Consider the following 16,526-nt stretch of genomic DNA (forward strand, 5'->3'; position numbering starts at 1 on the left):
TGGCAGCAGGTAGCTTTGTAGATGTCGGAAACAGCGGGAGGCAGGGTGCAGGTAAAAAGGTGTCTAATGCTTAAACCAAAAATAAACAAAAGGTGAGTGCCCCTAAGAAAAGGCATTGAAGCTTAGGGAAGGCTATGCAGAACTAAACTAAAACTGAACTGGCTACAAAGTAAACAAAAACAGAATTCTGGACGACAGCAAAGACTTACTGTAGAGCAAAGACGGCGTCCACAAAGTACACCCGAACATGACATGACAATCAACAATGTCCCCACAAAGAAGGATAAAAACAACTAAAATCATCGGGAAACATCGCTCAAAGGAAGACACAAAACTGCTATAGGAAAATACCAAAAAAGAGAAAAAGCCATTAAAATAGGAGCGCAAAACAAGAACTAAAACACTACACACAGGAAAACAGCAAAAAACTCCAAATAAGTCAGGGTGTGATGTGACATTACACCTACTTTGAGACAAGAGCTATATTGATACATGCTTGGTTATGCTTTAAAGTCATACCCAACAATTGTGACTACGACTTTTTACTGTCAACTGAGTTTCGTTTTTTAATGATGTCTGCTGGTGGTGTGTCTCCGCATTTTTTCAACGCAAAAAATGTGCCTTGGCTCAAAAAAGGTTGAAAAACACTGCCCTAAAGCACTTGGTCTCAGTCTGCATGCAAACCAACTTTGGAACTGTTTGGGTTAGTTCAACTGATTTAATACAGTAGTTGAGTCTTTGATTCACATGTCTTTGATCATGTGAACACAATCCCCAGACAACAAATCTCTATTTGTCAGTGGCGGGCCGTGTGTTTCCCACCTAGGCCTTCAATGATCTCCGACTTCAATGATTACCTCTCAAAATACCATCATTCATGTCACCATTGCTGGAGAAATACTACACAGAAACACATTACGCACTAAGTATTGAATCACATCAACAGTGTACAAAACGGGTTATTTTCTGGAGCATTTAAAAATCAATAAACCTGCATCAGCAATTAAAACATATCTTATGTGGTACTGTCAAAATTAAAATTGCAAATAACATATTAAAAGTGAAAAAATAAAATATTTGAACTCACAATTTATAGGACCTATTTGACGCCGTATAAGCCAGCGGTACCCCTCGTAGTCAGTTTATTCGATTGGAAATTCCGGGCATTTCCCCATTGTCATCAGATTTTCATCGCAAGAACAGCTGAGCTGTCTTTAAATATCCTTCTTGATAATGGCCTTGCAAATATATATCTACCACCTAATCAACGTTTTGTTCTCCTACTCTGCTATCCCGGTCTGGCTACCCTGCAACACTTCCCACTTACAGCTAAATTGAATCTTGTGAATTGATACTCACTTTGGAGTGACAAGTGAGTATCCAATCACAGTCTCGTTAACATCAGGCTACCCAGATAGGCTACTGTCAACAACTTGTGATCTGATTGGCTATCACAACTGTCCATCAACTGTATGTGTTCTCAAATTCATCCGCTAACGGTCCCGATGAGTATCCAATCACAGGACGCGTAAATGTCACGTTCAACGTGAGGCCATCTAGAAGGCCTTACTGACAACAACTCGTGATCTGATTGGCTATCGCAATTATCTATCACCTGTATGTGCCCGTTAGCTTACAGTGCATGGGTATTGTTGATTCTGAAGGCTTCGGACAGATTTGGTACAGCATGGCAACATAAGCTAGCTGAATTCTGATTGGATACAAACTAAAACTAAAAACAACAGCACTGGAAGGAGCATAATATGACATGAAGATAATATAGAATAGAATAGAATAGAATGGACTTTATTGTCATTATATTTGCATATAACGAGATTAAGGACTCCAACTTAAGGTGCGGTAGTGGGAACAAATATGGGGTGAAAATAAATAAATAATAAAATAAAATAAATTACACTACAGGCAATAAAGAAAAAAACTGAAAATTGAAATAAACAGACTACTATCCAATAAGAATAATAAGCAATCCTGTACAATATACAAAACACTATAGGAATATAAAATACTGTACAATATACAGAAGAAGACAAGAGTACCGGAGCAATAAATAACAATCTGTGTCGGACGTATTGCACTCGAAGGGTAATATTGCACAGTAGGTTATTAGGGTAGGATATTGTATAGGGGTGAATTATTATTATAAGTTAGAGAATATGAATACTTTTAGATATTTAGGGAAAGTAAATAAAAAAATAATTGTATCTGTAACTATGATCATGATTTGAATATGAATATTTTTAGATATTTAGGGAAAGTAAATAAAGAAATTATTGTATCTGTAACTATGATCATGATTTCTGGTTATGTTAGGCCAGCAGCGAAGGCCTTGTTGGCCCTGACGGCACACCACTGTTATTTGTGTCCAACTGAAGATCTTGTAGAAGTTTTTCATGATACATGGCACACTGTCAACCTGGATTTTGTTATATTTTCTATGACAATAAGTTAAATGCTTTATGTAAAAAGTAGGGGTGTCCCACTCCGATATTGATATTGTTCCGATATCAGCAAAAAATGTAAAAACAAGTGACAGACGATATCGGCTTACATCAAAAATCTCCGATATACGCTCTGATAATAACAGTTCTGCAGTGCGTTTACTTATGTAAAGATGGAGAGCCAGTCAACATCTAAATGTCCTCCAATAAACACACAAGGTTGGTCTTTTCTTGTACTTTACTGAAGTCATTTACAAAAGGTAAACATAGTAGGCTATGGGCTATTAGTAGCTCGCAGCTACACGACAGCTAAGCACACAAGCTAGACTTTTGTAATGTTGTATTTTATTGCAGTCTAAAATAAAACATTTGTTAATTTAAACAAGTATCCAATAGCTATATTTAAATATTACTTTTAGATACAAAGTCTCCCAGGCAGAAGCAGAAAGTATCCACAAACAAACACGTCTGAATCCTTCAACAACTGTACTCTGTCATTTGCTTAATTCATACTTGCCAACCCTCCCGGATTTTCCGGGAGACTCCCGAAATTCAGTGCCTCTCCCGAAAACCTCCCGGGACAAATTTTCTCCCGAAAATCTCCCGAAATTCAGCCGGAGCTGGAGGCCACACCCCCTCCAGCTCCATGCGGACCTGGGTGACGTGTCGACAGCCTGTTTTCACGTCCGCTTTCCCACAATATAAACAGCGTGCCTGCCCAATCACAGTATAACTGTAGAATGATGGAGGGTGAGTTCTTGGTTTCTTATGTGGGTTTATTGTTAGGCAGTTTCATTAACGTCCTCCCAGCGCGGCAACAACACACAACAACAGCAGTCATGTTTTCGTCTACCGTAAAGCAGTTCGTCTGCCGTAAACAGCAATGTTGTGACACTCTTAAACAGGACAATACTGCCATCTACTGTACATGCATATGTAACAATAACATCTAGGGCTTTTAGAGAGTGCAGTGCACAACTGCGCACACAACAAGGAGACGATGCAGAACACATCATCAGAGAGGGTGTTCAGCATGGTTAGAAAAATAGTGACAGAGAATAGAACAAGGATGGACAATCCAACCCTTAACAATGAGTAGATGAGTGTTATGTGTGTGTATATGTGTAAATAAATGAACACTGAAATTCAAGTATTTCTCTTATTATATATATATATATATATATATATATATATATATATATATATATATATATATATATATATATATATATATATAATAAACATATATAGCTAGAATTCACTGAAAGTCAAGTATTTCTTTATTTACAGGTAAAAGCCAGTAAATTAGAATATTTTGAAAAACTTGATTTATTTCAGTAATTGCATTCAAAAGGTGTGACTTGTACATTATATTTATTCATTGCACACAGACTGATGCATTCAAATGTTTATTTCATTTAATTTTGATGATTTGAAGTGGCAACAAATGAAAATCCAAAATTCCGTGTGTCACAAAATTAGAATATTGTGTAAGGGTTAAATTTTGAAGACACCTGGTGCCACAAACTAATCAGCTGATTAACTCAAAACACCTGCAAAGGGCTTTAAATGGTCTCTCAGTCCAGTTCTGAAGCCTACACAAACATGGGGAAGACTTCAGATTTGACAGCTGTCCAAAAGGCAACCATCGACACATTGCACAAGGAGGGAAAGACACAAAAGGTTATTGCTGAAGAGGCTGGCTGTTCTCAGAGCTCTGTGTCCAAACACATTAATGGAGGGGCAAAGGGAAGGAAAAACTGTGGTCAGAAAAAGTGTACAAGCGATAGGGATCACCGCGCCCTGGTCAAGATTGTGAAAAAAAACCCATTCAAAAATGTGGGGGAGATTCAGAAGGAGTGGACAGCTGCTGGAGTCAGTGCTTCAAGATCCACCACCAAGAGACGCTTGAAAGACATGGGTTTCAACTGCCGCATACCTCGTGTCAAGCCACTGTTGACCAAGAAACAGCGCAAAAAGCGTCTCACCTGGGCTAAGGAAAAAAAGAGCTGGACTGCTGCTGAGTGGTCCAAAGTCATGTTTTCTGACGAAAGCAAATTTTGCATTTCCTTTGGAAATCGAGGTCCCAGAGTCTGGAGGAAGACAGGAGAGGCACAGGATCCACGTTGCCTGAAGTCTAGTGTAAAGTTTCCACCATCAGTGATGGTTTGGGGTGCCATGTCATCTGCTGGTGTCGGTCCACTCTGTTTCCTGAGATCCAGGGTCAACGCAGCCGTCTACCAGCAAGTTTTAGAGCACTTCATGCTTCCTGCTGCTGACCTGCTCTATGGAGATGGAGATTTCAAGTTCCAACAGGACTTGGCGCCTGCACACAGCGCAAAATCTACCCGTGCCTGGTTTACGGACCATGGTATTTCTGTTCTAAATTGGCCCGCCAACTCCCCTGACCTTAGCCCCATAGAAAATCTGTGGGGTATTGTGAAAAGGAAGATGCAGAATGCCAGACCCAAAAACGCAGAAGAGTTGAAGGCCACTATCAGAGCAACCTGGGCTCTCATAACACCTGAGCAGTGCCAGAAACTCTTCGACTCCATGCCACGCCGCATTAACGCAGTAATTGAGGCAAAAGGAGCTCCAACCAAGTATTGAGTATTGTACATGCTCATATTTTTCATTTTCATACTTTTCAGTTGGCCAACATTTCTAAAAATCCCTTTTTTGTATTAGCCTTAAGTAATATTCTAATTTTGTGACACACGGAATTTTGGATTTTCATTTGTTGCCACTTCAAATCATCAAAATTAAATGAAATAAACATTTGAATGCATCAGTCTGTGTGCAATGAATAAATATAATGTACAAGTTACACCTTTTGAATGCAATTACTGAAATAAATCAAGTTTTTCAAAATATTCTAATTTACTGGCTTTTACCTGTATATACAGTATATATATATATATATATATATATATATATATATATATATATGAAATACTTGACTTGGTGAATTCTAGCTGTAAATATACTCCTCCCCTCTTAACCACGCCCCCAATCACGCCCCCCCTCCCCCATCTCCCGAAATCGGAGGTCTCAAGGTTGGCAAGTATGGCTTAATTTGATGAATTAACGTGACCACCGAGGGCCGCAAAAAACAACACATCCTTATAGATGAATTGAATCCCTGTGGTCGCATGGTGATGCGGATATTGTTCTCCCAGGGATGCAGACGGCTTCGGGCACAGCTTGCAGGTAGGAAAATTATTTATTTAAGATATAAATCATACGGGGAACAAACAAAAACGTGCTCATAGCACGGAAGGCAAAAAAACAAAGGGACTAGCGTGGGAGCTAGCAAGCAAAAATAGCATAGCGTGAAAAGCTAGCAGGAATCAAAATAGTCGTCATCAGTTGCATACAGCAAATTAGGAAGCCAGACCGAGTGAGGCCAGGGCAAAGACTAAATAGCCCTCTGATTAGCGCCAGGACAACAGGTGCGCGTCCCGAACACTAACCAGAGGCAGGTGTGTACAATCTGCCGTCATGGCAACTGAAAACAAAAAAACTCAAGGTGCTGAAAACAGACATAACTTGAAAACATAAACAAACTATGATCCGGGCAGCAGATCATAACACCCTGCTCTGTATTAAATATGAAATATACAGTATTTACTGTATTAGAAAGACTGAAAGACAGACACCAGCGATGTGTGGATGCAATAAAAAATAAATAATTTGACCTTTGAGTTGTTCCATGTATTTTCAGGAGCAGCAGAGAAAAGGTGTGATTGTTGCCACCGACTGTAACTTCTCCATGGCTGTGGCACATCATGCAGTGGAGCTGAAGATCCCCGTGTTTGCCATCATGCCCTCATGTTGCTCCTCACCTCGTCTTCGGATCTACAGAGACTACGGCGCCATGGTCATCTCCTACGGCAGCACCGGCCATGATTCACAGAACCACGCCCGCCATTTGGCCGCAAACAATGGATACCTCTACCTTGAAGAGTCAGTCAACATTTTACTACACTTCGGGCCTGATCTACTAAAGGTTTGCGTGTACTAAAGCATGTGCCAACTTGCACACGCAAAGCTGATCTACTAAACGTGTGCAAAGTGGATTAAATGTTAAATGATAAATGGGTTGTACTTGTATAGCGCTTTTCTACCTTCAAGGTACTCAAAGCGCTTTGACACTACTTCCACATTTACCCATTCACACACACATTCACACACTGATGGAGGGAGCTGCCATGCAAGGCGCTAACCAGCACCCATCAGGAGCAAGGGTGAAGTGTCTTGCTCAGGACACAACGGACATGACGAGTTTGGTACTAGGTGGGGATTGAACCAGGGACCCTCGGGTTGCGCACGGCCACTCTTCCACTGCACCACGCCGTCCCCGATTGCGTCTCTTAAGTGAGCAGAATAAGGCGTGCAATCCATTTTGCGTCTTTGTCGTCAATAATATGCAAAATATATGCTGATCATCAAAACACCCACAGTACTGCGAGGAGAAGTTACAAATACAATTATTTAGCACGTGCAATGTGATTTATCAACACTCGTTGTATTTGGTATGCTTCAGAAGGACCTGCAAAGTAAAAATACAACACACGGCTGCAGGATCTGCTCTCGCGCTGCACAGACAAACGAGAATCCTCCGTCCTACGTGTGTGCGTCAACATTTTGGATGGTCAAAAATAAAAAATATTAGACACTTTGTCTATTCATTAATATAATTGTATCATTTAGTACTTAAAGGGCTGGTTAAAACAAATTCAAATGATGCGTTTTGGTGTCTTTTAGTATTATTTAATGACGTTCGGTTTTTTTCACATAAAATATGTATTATTAAAATATACCGCACTTTAAGGCGCACCAGATTATAAGGCGCACCTTCAATGAATGGCCTATTTTAAAACTTTGTTCATATATAAGGCGCACAGCATTATAAGGCGCATAGAATAGACGCTACAGTAGAGGCTGGGGTTACTTTATGCATCCCGTAGTTGCGAGACCTGTTGTGGCTCAATATTTGTCCATATATAAGGCGCACTTTTGAGAAAATTGGAGGTTTTTAGGTGCGCCTTATAGTGCAGAAAATACGGTATCTTATATGAAAACAACTTCTTTAAGTAGCATTTTTCAACTTCTAGAGCTCAATAAGTGAAGCCTCTCTCCAATGAGCGCCCCTTTAGCAATAATAAAAAAAATGTCAATGTACAGTAGATTCACTGCAGAATTGCTTCTAAAATGCCCATAAAAAGTGGTAGATGTCTCCTGCGTGTTTTAAAAAACAGCAAAACACTACAGGTAGGAGCATGATAACATAAATGAGAGTGTCTCCGTGGTGATGACCCGTACAGTACACGCAGAATCCTCATTTAAAATAGGGGGTCTGCACCACATTTTTGTACAATTGCATGCGCAGTCTTAGTAAATCACACGTAACACGCCCACAGATAGTACACACTATTTCATAGATTGCTTATGCTGTTTAGCACAAGTTATGTAGATCTTAGTATATCAGGCCCTTGTGTTAGCTTTTAGCATAACACACGTTGCACACCAGTTTCCAGTAGAGCTTTAAATGTTTTGTTCTGCAGTTTTTATACTGTTGTGGTCCTGCTGGGTTTTCTCACAATGTTTCTTGATGCCTTAATTATGGACTGCAGTGATTGTAGGAATTGGTGGTCCGCTTTTCCCTGTAATATTTACCTCAGACACATTTAATTATAGCTTGACATATGCAGACCTCACATCTGACCAGACTGATGAGGGGAATTGAATGTTGTTGTCAAACGTAACATTATGAATGCAAAAGCTAATTTCCTAAAATGTGGCTTTTACCCTTCAGTCAAGTCTAACACAGTCTATTCCTTAAAGGGGAAATGCACTTTTTTGGAATTTTGTCTATCACTCACAATCCTTAAATGCATTCTAACTAGTAAATAAACGTAAATAAAAGTCTGCTTACAATGGAGCCAAGGGAAGCCATGTTGTCATTGCGTCTATTGTGTTTATTCCGCCATTAATGCCCTCTAAATAACCATCCAAAAACTGCCAACAATACTCCGTTTACATTTTGTGACCTGAATAATAACCAAGTATTAGCGATGGTTATTATAAGCGCTAATGTTGAGGACCTACATTTAGCAGCGTATTGTATTGACATCATCAACTGTTGAGCTGCGTTCTATCCTCGTAGCTCGTGAAAGTTTATTCTAGATCAGTGATATCAAACATGCGGCCCACGGGCTGGATCAGGCCCGTGAACAGGTTCCATCCGGCCCGCGAGAGGAGTTTGCCAAGTGTAAAATTGAGCTGCATTTTTTAGATAAGAATGCTGTTCTAAATGTGTCCACTGGATGTCGCAATAGCAATTCTGTCCGGCAAGCAAATAGTTTACACCGGGGCGAACATGTATACCAAGCAAGAGCTACACGGTAAAGTGGGGCTGCGACTCCTCCCCCTTGACCCAACGTAAAACAATCAATCAAATGTATTTATATAGCCCTTAATCACAAATGTCTCAAAGGGCTGCACAATCCACAACGACATCCTCTGTTTAGATCCCACATCAAGGCAAGAAAAAACTCAACCCATTGGCCGTAATCAGAAACCTTGAAAGGGACTGCAGATGGTTAAAAAGAGGCTGGTTTGTACACATCTGTTTGTTTTTTTTAACTATTTGCGAGGATTATAAATCATTCTTCATCTAAATGGGAACATCTTAACATCCTATTTAAATTTTCCTGAGGGAACTCTCCTGAAGGAATCAATAAAGTACTATCTATCTATCTATCTATCTATCTATCTATCTATCTATCTATCTATCTATCTATCTATCTATCTATCTAACAGTCGGCATCCCAGTGACAGCAGACTTTGTACAGTGAGTGATGTTTTATTATGTTTGTTGGCTCTCATGAAGTTTGCAGTGAGTAATCAGTGATGTTGTCGAAAGAAAAATTGAACGTTGTGATACGTCTATTATATTAATGTGCCGAGTATGCTTAAGATGAGCAAACTACATAAATATTACATGTTATTATGAATGTGCCTGTTACGACATTACATATACCGTATTTTCCGGACTATAAGTCGCTCCGGAGTATACGTCGCACCGGCCGAAAATGCATAATAAAGAAGGAAAAAAACATATATAAGTCGCACATTTTTGGGGGAATTTATTTGATAAAACCCAACACCAAGAATAGACGTTTGAAAGGCAATTTAAAATAAATAAAGAATAGTGAACAACAGTCTGAATAAGTGTACGTTATATGAGGCATAAATAACCAACTGAGAAGGTGCCTGGTATGTTAACGTAACATATTATGGTAAGAGTCATTCAAATAACTATAACATATAGAACATGCTATACGTTTACCAAACAATATGTCACTCCTAATCGCTAAATACCATGAAATCTTATACGTCTAGTCTCTTACGTGAATGAGCTAAATAATATTATTTGATATTTTACGGTAATGTGTTAATAATTTCACACATAAGTCGCTCCTGAGTATAAGTCGCACCCCCGGCCAAACTATGAAAAAAACTGCGACTTATAGTCCGAAAAATACGGTACTGTATAATCACAGTGTATATATAAAACAATGAAAGTGTTTTTAAGTGCTTTATAGGCAGAACAGAGCGGCTCCCATTACATTTATTTACTAGTTAGTGTTTTAAAAAAAGAAAAACGTATGTGTTGTTCTCTTACATAAGGACTGTGAAAGATGGGCAAAATTCCCCGAAAAAGTGCAGTTCCCCTTAAAGGCTCGACAAGTTATTATCATATTTTGATGTGATTATTTACACAAATCTAAAGAGATGTTAACAAATACAATTCAAATTCCGAACAGGAAGGCGCTTGCTGAGCTATACTGTCACCTAGTGGCATTTTATATGTATTGCTGGAAATAACCATTTAAATGTATGTCAGAAGTCCGCATGAGAACACATGTTAGGCACGCCTGAATCACTACTAATCAGCATTCATCTACTCTCTTTGATTTGTTTCTGTTCAGAGATGAAAGTGCGACCTACCTGGCAGGACTGGGCACAGTGGGGATGGAGATCTACGAGCAAGTAGCCAAACTTGATGCAGTGTTGGTGCCTGCAGCTGGACGGTACGGCCTGCTGGCGGGCACGGCTGCAGCCATCAAGCATCTCAACACACACGTTCTTGTCATAGTAAGTCCGCGGTCAGAGGCGGGGAGGAAAAGAATATATGAACTTGTATCAAAATGTGATGAATCGGCTCATTTTGCAGCTTCGATTGTGCGCCGCCAAAATGAGGTCACATTTCCCAGAAACCATTGCTTCCTGTTGCAGAGACACATTGCAGCTCGCCTCCTACATTTCTCTGGTGTTGAGCCACGGATGTTTTTCATTCAGCTTGGCTTTTCTTAACAAGATAAACATATTTGATGTTTTTCCCCGTTTCCCTGCTGCTGTTGTCTGCCCACTGCTGCAACTCTGACAGCTTTACGTTTGTTTGCAGTGGAGGGAAGGGATGAGAGCCTCTTATCCTTTGTCATGTATAATACTCTCCTGGCTCGTGGTGCCTTGCATTAAAACACATGGGGGCTGTTAGAGGTGATAGATTGTCTCTCTGTGATCAAAGAAGTAAAGATGCATAAATACACAATCCTGCAACACATTGAAGAGTACACAGCTCAGCTTCTGTGAGGACAAATGAAGTGGTAGTATTTTTCTGATATTTCCAGGTGTATGTATGTGTGGTTCTAAACAATGCTGTGTGTCTGTGTTGTGTGTGTGTGCTTTCTTCAACAGGGAATAGAACCTGAAGGTTTCCCTTTGCTGCATCAATCTCTGAAGACAGACGGTCCCGTCAAAGACTTTCATAGCAGCCCCAGTAGCAGACTGTACGGAGGTAAACATCTATATGCTCCCACAAGGACAAATCATGCCAAATAATAACATTGACCATCATTGCTATGCCGATGACACCCAAATCTATGTAGCGCTATCACCAAATGACTATCGCCCCATAGATCTTCTGTGCCAGTGCATTGAGCAAGTCAAACACTGGATGTGCCAAAATTTCCTACAACTAAATGAAGATAAAACTGAGATAATTGTTTTTGGTGCTAAAAAAGAAAGGTTTAAAGTCATCCAACACCTTCAATCACTGTCCCTGAAAACCTCAAATAAAGCCAGAAATCTTGGGGTTATTTTAGATTCTGATTTACATTTCGACAGTCACATCAAATCAGTAACAAAATCGGCCTACTATCACCTCAAAAATGTAACAAGACTTAGAGGGCTCATGTCAGCTCAAGACTTTAAAAACTTGTACTTGCCTTTATTACCAGTAGGCTAGACTATTGTAATGGTCTCCTTGCAGGTCTTCCCAAAAAAACTGTCAGGCAGCTACAGCTTGTTCAGAACGCTGCTGCTAGAGTTATAACAAAGACCAAAAAATGTGAGCACATTACACCAATTCTTAAATCCTTACATTGGCTCCCTGTACATCAGAGAATTGATTTCAAAATCCTCCTGCTCACATATAAATCACTACATGGTCTAGGGCCGAAGTACGGTATATCACTGATATGCTCCCACTATATAAGCCCTCTAGATCACTAAGATCTTCTGAGACCAATCTGTTAGCGGTTCCCAGAGTAAACTCAAATCAAGGGAGAGCATCATTCAGTCACTATGCAACAAATAGCTGGAATAAACTTCCTGAAGATGTCAGACTTTCCCCAAGTCGGACTACTTTAAATGTAATTCACTTCACTACTTTTAAAACTAGACTGAAAACTTTTATGTTCACCTTAGCTTTCAGCTAAATCTTTTAATCTTTTAACTTTTAACGTCCGCACTGTTTTTATTTTTATTGTCTGCATTTAAATTTTGCTTTTATTTTCTTTCATTTCACTTTGTTGTCTGTGAAGCACTTTGAGTCTGCCTTGTGTATGAAAAGCGCTATACAAATAAAGTTGCCTTGTCTAAACGTAGCAGAGTAGCTTTATGCCAGCAGGCACACGACATTGATACAACGTTGATTATACAGACATGTCCTTTAAAACGGACTTTGAAACAACGTTGCAAAATAGTTGTATTTGTAAATTGAGACAACGTTGATGTCCAATGTTGGATCCACGTTGTTGGTTGGGAAGTGAACGAATTTCAAAGGTCAAATCAACGTCACATTCTGACACTGAACAGACGTCATCAAAAAGCATGCAACGTTGTATTTGTGTTGTAGAATATTGGTTGGGAAATGACCAAAATTCTATGGTCAAATCAACATTAGAACCCAACAATGCTTTTTTGATTGATTGAGACTTTTATTAGTAGATTGCACAGTAGAGTGCATATTCCGTACAATTGACCACTAAATGGTAACACCCGAATAAGTTTTTCAACTTGTTTTCGGGGTCCACGTCAATCAATTCATGGTACAAATATATACTATCAGCATAATACAGTCATCACACAAGTTAATCATCAGAGTATATACGTTGAATTATTTACATTATTTACAATCCAGGGGGTGGGATGTGGAGGGGGTTGGGGCGGGGGGGTTAGGTTGGGTTGATATCAGCACTTCGGTCATCAACAATTATATCATCTGATAAATGGACATTGAAACAGTGTATGTCTGACTTGGTAGGATATGTACAGCGAGCAGTGAACATGGTGAGCTCAGAAAGCATAAGAACAAGTATATACATTTGATTATTTACAATCCGGGGAGGTGGGATGTGGTGGGGGGAGGGACGTTATGTTTGAGTTGCTCAACGTCAGGACCTAATTCAACAAGTTCTCAATGTTGTTTTAATGTCTAGTGCCTGCTGGGATTATCAGTGTGGTCAAACTGTGCAGTACAGGCCTAAAGTTTGGACACACTTTTTCATTCAATGCGTTTTCTTTACTTTCATGACTATTGATTACTGCTTTGCATACTCTTGGCAGTCTCTGAAAAGGTAGTCACCTGAAATGTTTTTTTTACTTCACACGTAGGCTTAAAGCTCACCGAGAGAATGCCAAGAGTGTGCAAAGCAGTAATCAAAGCAAAGGGTGGCTATTTTGAAGAACCTAGAATATAAAACATGTTTTCAGTTATTTCACCTTTTTTTTGTTGAGTACATAACTCCACATGTGTTCATTCATAGTTTTGATGCCTTCAGTGACAATCTACAATGTAAATAGTCATGAAAATAAAGAAAACGCATTGAATAGGCGAATATACAGTACAGGCTTTTGGCCTGTACTGTATATTAGAAGTGTTTGTATTTTCTGTGCAGACGCTGGAGACACGAGTTTGTCTTTGCTGTAGTAACACAACATATGTTGCTGTCTTGTGTGTTGTCAGATCTCATGGAGCACTCGCTCGGCATCAACACCTTCCAGCTGGCAAAGAGACTTGTGGATAAAGTCATCTCCGTCAGGTAGTCCACAACAAGGCTACGGTTTCATGTAGTCTCATCGAATGTTAGATATCCATGTCAATTACCATAAAGTACTATGCAAATGTACATTATTCACAGTAAAACGCTACTAAACAGTAAATGTACTGGGACTGTTAACCGAATGCAATCATACCAAGTTGGAAACACTTTCTCATTCAATAACATGAGCAAGTGTGTCCATACCTTTGACTACTACTTCAACAAAACACTCACCTCAGTTTAAACAGTGTTGCCAGGTGGGGAAGGCCAAACCATCGTACCAGTTTCTTGGATTATCGTATTTTGAGAAAAAATATCATGCATTGATTGATTGAAACTTTTATTAGTAGATTGCACATTACAGTACATATTCCGTACAATTGACCACTAAATGGTAACACCCGAATAAGTTTTTCAACTTGTTAAGTCGGGTTCTACGTTAATCAATTCATGGTAATTCATACCCAATTTGACATTACCACGCACTGTAAAATATAAGATGTTCTGTGCTATAGAGCAGGGCTATTCAGCTGGCGGCCCGAGGGCCACATCCACCCCCTAGTTCAGATCAAAACTTGGGAGACAAACATTTTTGCAGCAAATTTCTAAAAACACCAGAGTACTCCTGTTGTATAGATGAACTTGGACCCCTGTAAAGACATTGGCAGATCATTGCATTGACATTTTGGGGTGCTAACAAACATTGAACACTGGGGTCCAAACTTGTGACTTACATAACTGAGGCGTTCCTCAAGGCACCCCCTTAACTCCTCTCCTTTTTGGCAGTTAGATTGTTTTCGTACTGTGAGGTGTTGCTGTAGCTTGTTTACTTCAGACGCAATCAATATTTATTTGTTCAACAACGTAAGTTATACTAGTGGTGTTCCCCAAGGTTCCGTTTTAGGTCCTCTCTTTTTCACAATTTCTACTATTCCATTGGTGGCCCGTGAGTTCAGTTCAAAACAATTTGTGAGGGACTAAAATGTTTGCAAAGCTACAGGGATGTCAATGGTGATCTTTGACTAGTTTTTTTGCAGAAGGTCCTTAAAAACAGCAGAGCGCTCCTGTAACTCATAAATAAATAGACCAACATCAAATGTCTACTGTAGAGGACGCTATATGTATATAAGACTGATAGTGACAACACCCCCATTCCTTAGCGTTCAGGAAATGTGCCCCCCAAAACTATTTTGTTGAATATCCCTGCTATGCAATTTTACCTTTAAACTAACAAACACCATCGGCAGAACTGCGCCCCCACCTGGCTGTAAAGAAGTACGGCAGACAATGACGACATCAATGCAAGATGTACTCCTTTAGCGTCATACATGATGGGAATCTTTGGAATTATTGACCGTGCGGAGCAAATACGCTAATTGTCATACGTCTGGTTACCCCGATCTCAAATCTCAAATTTCACTCCATGGTATGTATTTATAATTATGTTCATCATTGTAAATATGTATTATAAGACTTTTCACATTTCTCATTACCAATTCCCTTTAGCTGGGAACCAATACCAGTACTCAGTGGTGCCAATTTTGGGCACTTTTGCGTGTGTTCAAACACTGATGAATGTTAATTTGTCTGTTTTGTTGTTTAACATTTAACAGTGAGCTGATAATGACAACGGTGCTGTCCAGTTGTTATATCTTGTTTTTTTTACACTTTTAAGTGTCATTTGCAAGTATTATATACCGTAGTAGACTTTGCATGTAATTGCAATTCCAAGACATTAGATGGCAGAAGTGTATATGGTGTGTTCCCTAGCCAGGAAGCAGTCTTTGCCATCAAGATGAATGTGTCAGTCTAGTCTTCTGTTGAGCATACAACGTTTTTAAGTCAGGAGTGCCCAAACTTTTTGAATTGGGGCCGGCATTGGGTTAAGAAAATTTGCAAGCGGTAGAAAATGGATTAGATAGATTTAAAATAAGAATTAAAAAAAAAAAATATATATATATATATATATTCATGTATTTTTTGTATTTTTTTTAACTTGTGACTTCCCGTGGGCCGTTTGATTTCAATGTACACTTGAGTTGTTTTGCCATCTATCCATTTTCTACCGCTTGTTCCTTTCGGTGTCACGGGGGGTGCTGGAGCCTATCTCAGTATTAATCAATAGCATGTCTATGGAAAAGCCAATATAAATTAGCATCAAGCTAGCGCATTTTGAAAGGTTTGAATGTTTGCTATCAGGCATACTTGTTTTGATGACATAGTTCGTCTGCGTCTGCTATGAGTGCTGCTTGAGTGCTTGTTTCCCCGACAAATGTTTGAGCCGGTGCTTAGTCTGTAGGCCAGGGGTCCCCAAACTTTTTTACTCGGGGGCCGCATTGGGTTAAAGCAATTTGGCCGGGGCCGGGCTGTGTGTATACAGGTAAAAGCCAGTAAATTAGAATATTTTGAAAAACTTGATTTATTTCAGTAATTGCATTCAAAAGGTGTAACTTGTACATTATATTTATTCATTGCACACAGACTGATGCATTCAAATGTTTATTTCATTTAATTTTGATGATTTGAAGTGGCAACAAATGAAAATCCAAAATTCCGTGTGTCACAAAATTAGAATATTGTGTAAGGCTAATACAAAAAAGGGATTTTTAGAAATGTTGGCCAACTGAAAAGTATGAAAATGAAAAATATGAGCATGTACAATACTCAATACTTG

At 39.3% G+C, this 16,526-nt stretch overlaps 1 protein-coding gene across 1 annotated transcript in view; it reads left to right on the forward strand.

The window, feature by feature from the left end:
* LOC133607805 (L-threonine ammonia-lyase) overlaps positions 1-16,526 on the forward strand; it is a 44,466-nt gene that overhangs the window by 17,644 nt on the left and 10,296 nt on the right. Inside the window, exons 4-7 of the mRNA XM_061962773.1 lie at positions 6,184-6,425; positions 10,457-10,622; positions 11,226-11,325; positions 13,777-13,852. Coding sequence (XP_061818757.1) covers positions 6,184-6,425; positions 10,457-10,622; positions 11,226-11,325; positions 13,777-13,852 — 584 coding nt within the window. The remainder of the gene's footprint in view (positions 1-6,183; positions 6,426-10,456; positions 10,623-11,225; positions 11,326-13,776; positions 13,853-16,526) is intronic.

Source organism: Nerophis lumbriciformis, linkage group LG02 (genome assembly GCF_033978685.3).
Source record: "Nerophis lumbriciformis linkage group LG02, RoL_Nlum_v2.1, whole genome shotgun sequence".
In the NCBI taxonomy this organism is placed as follows: Eukaryota; Metazoa; Chordata; class Actinopteri; order Syngnathiformes; family Syngnathidae; genus Nerophis; species Nerophis lumbriciformis.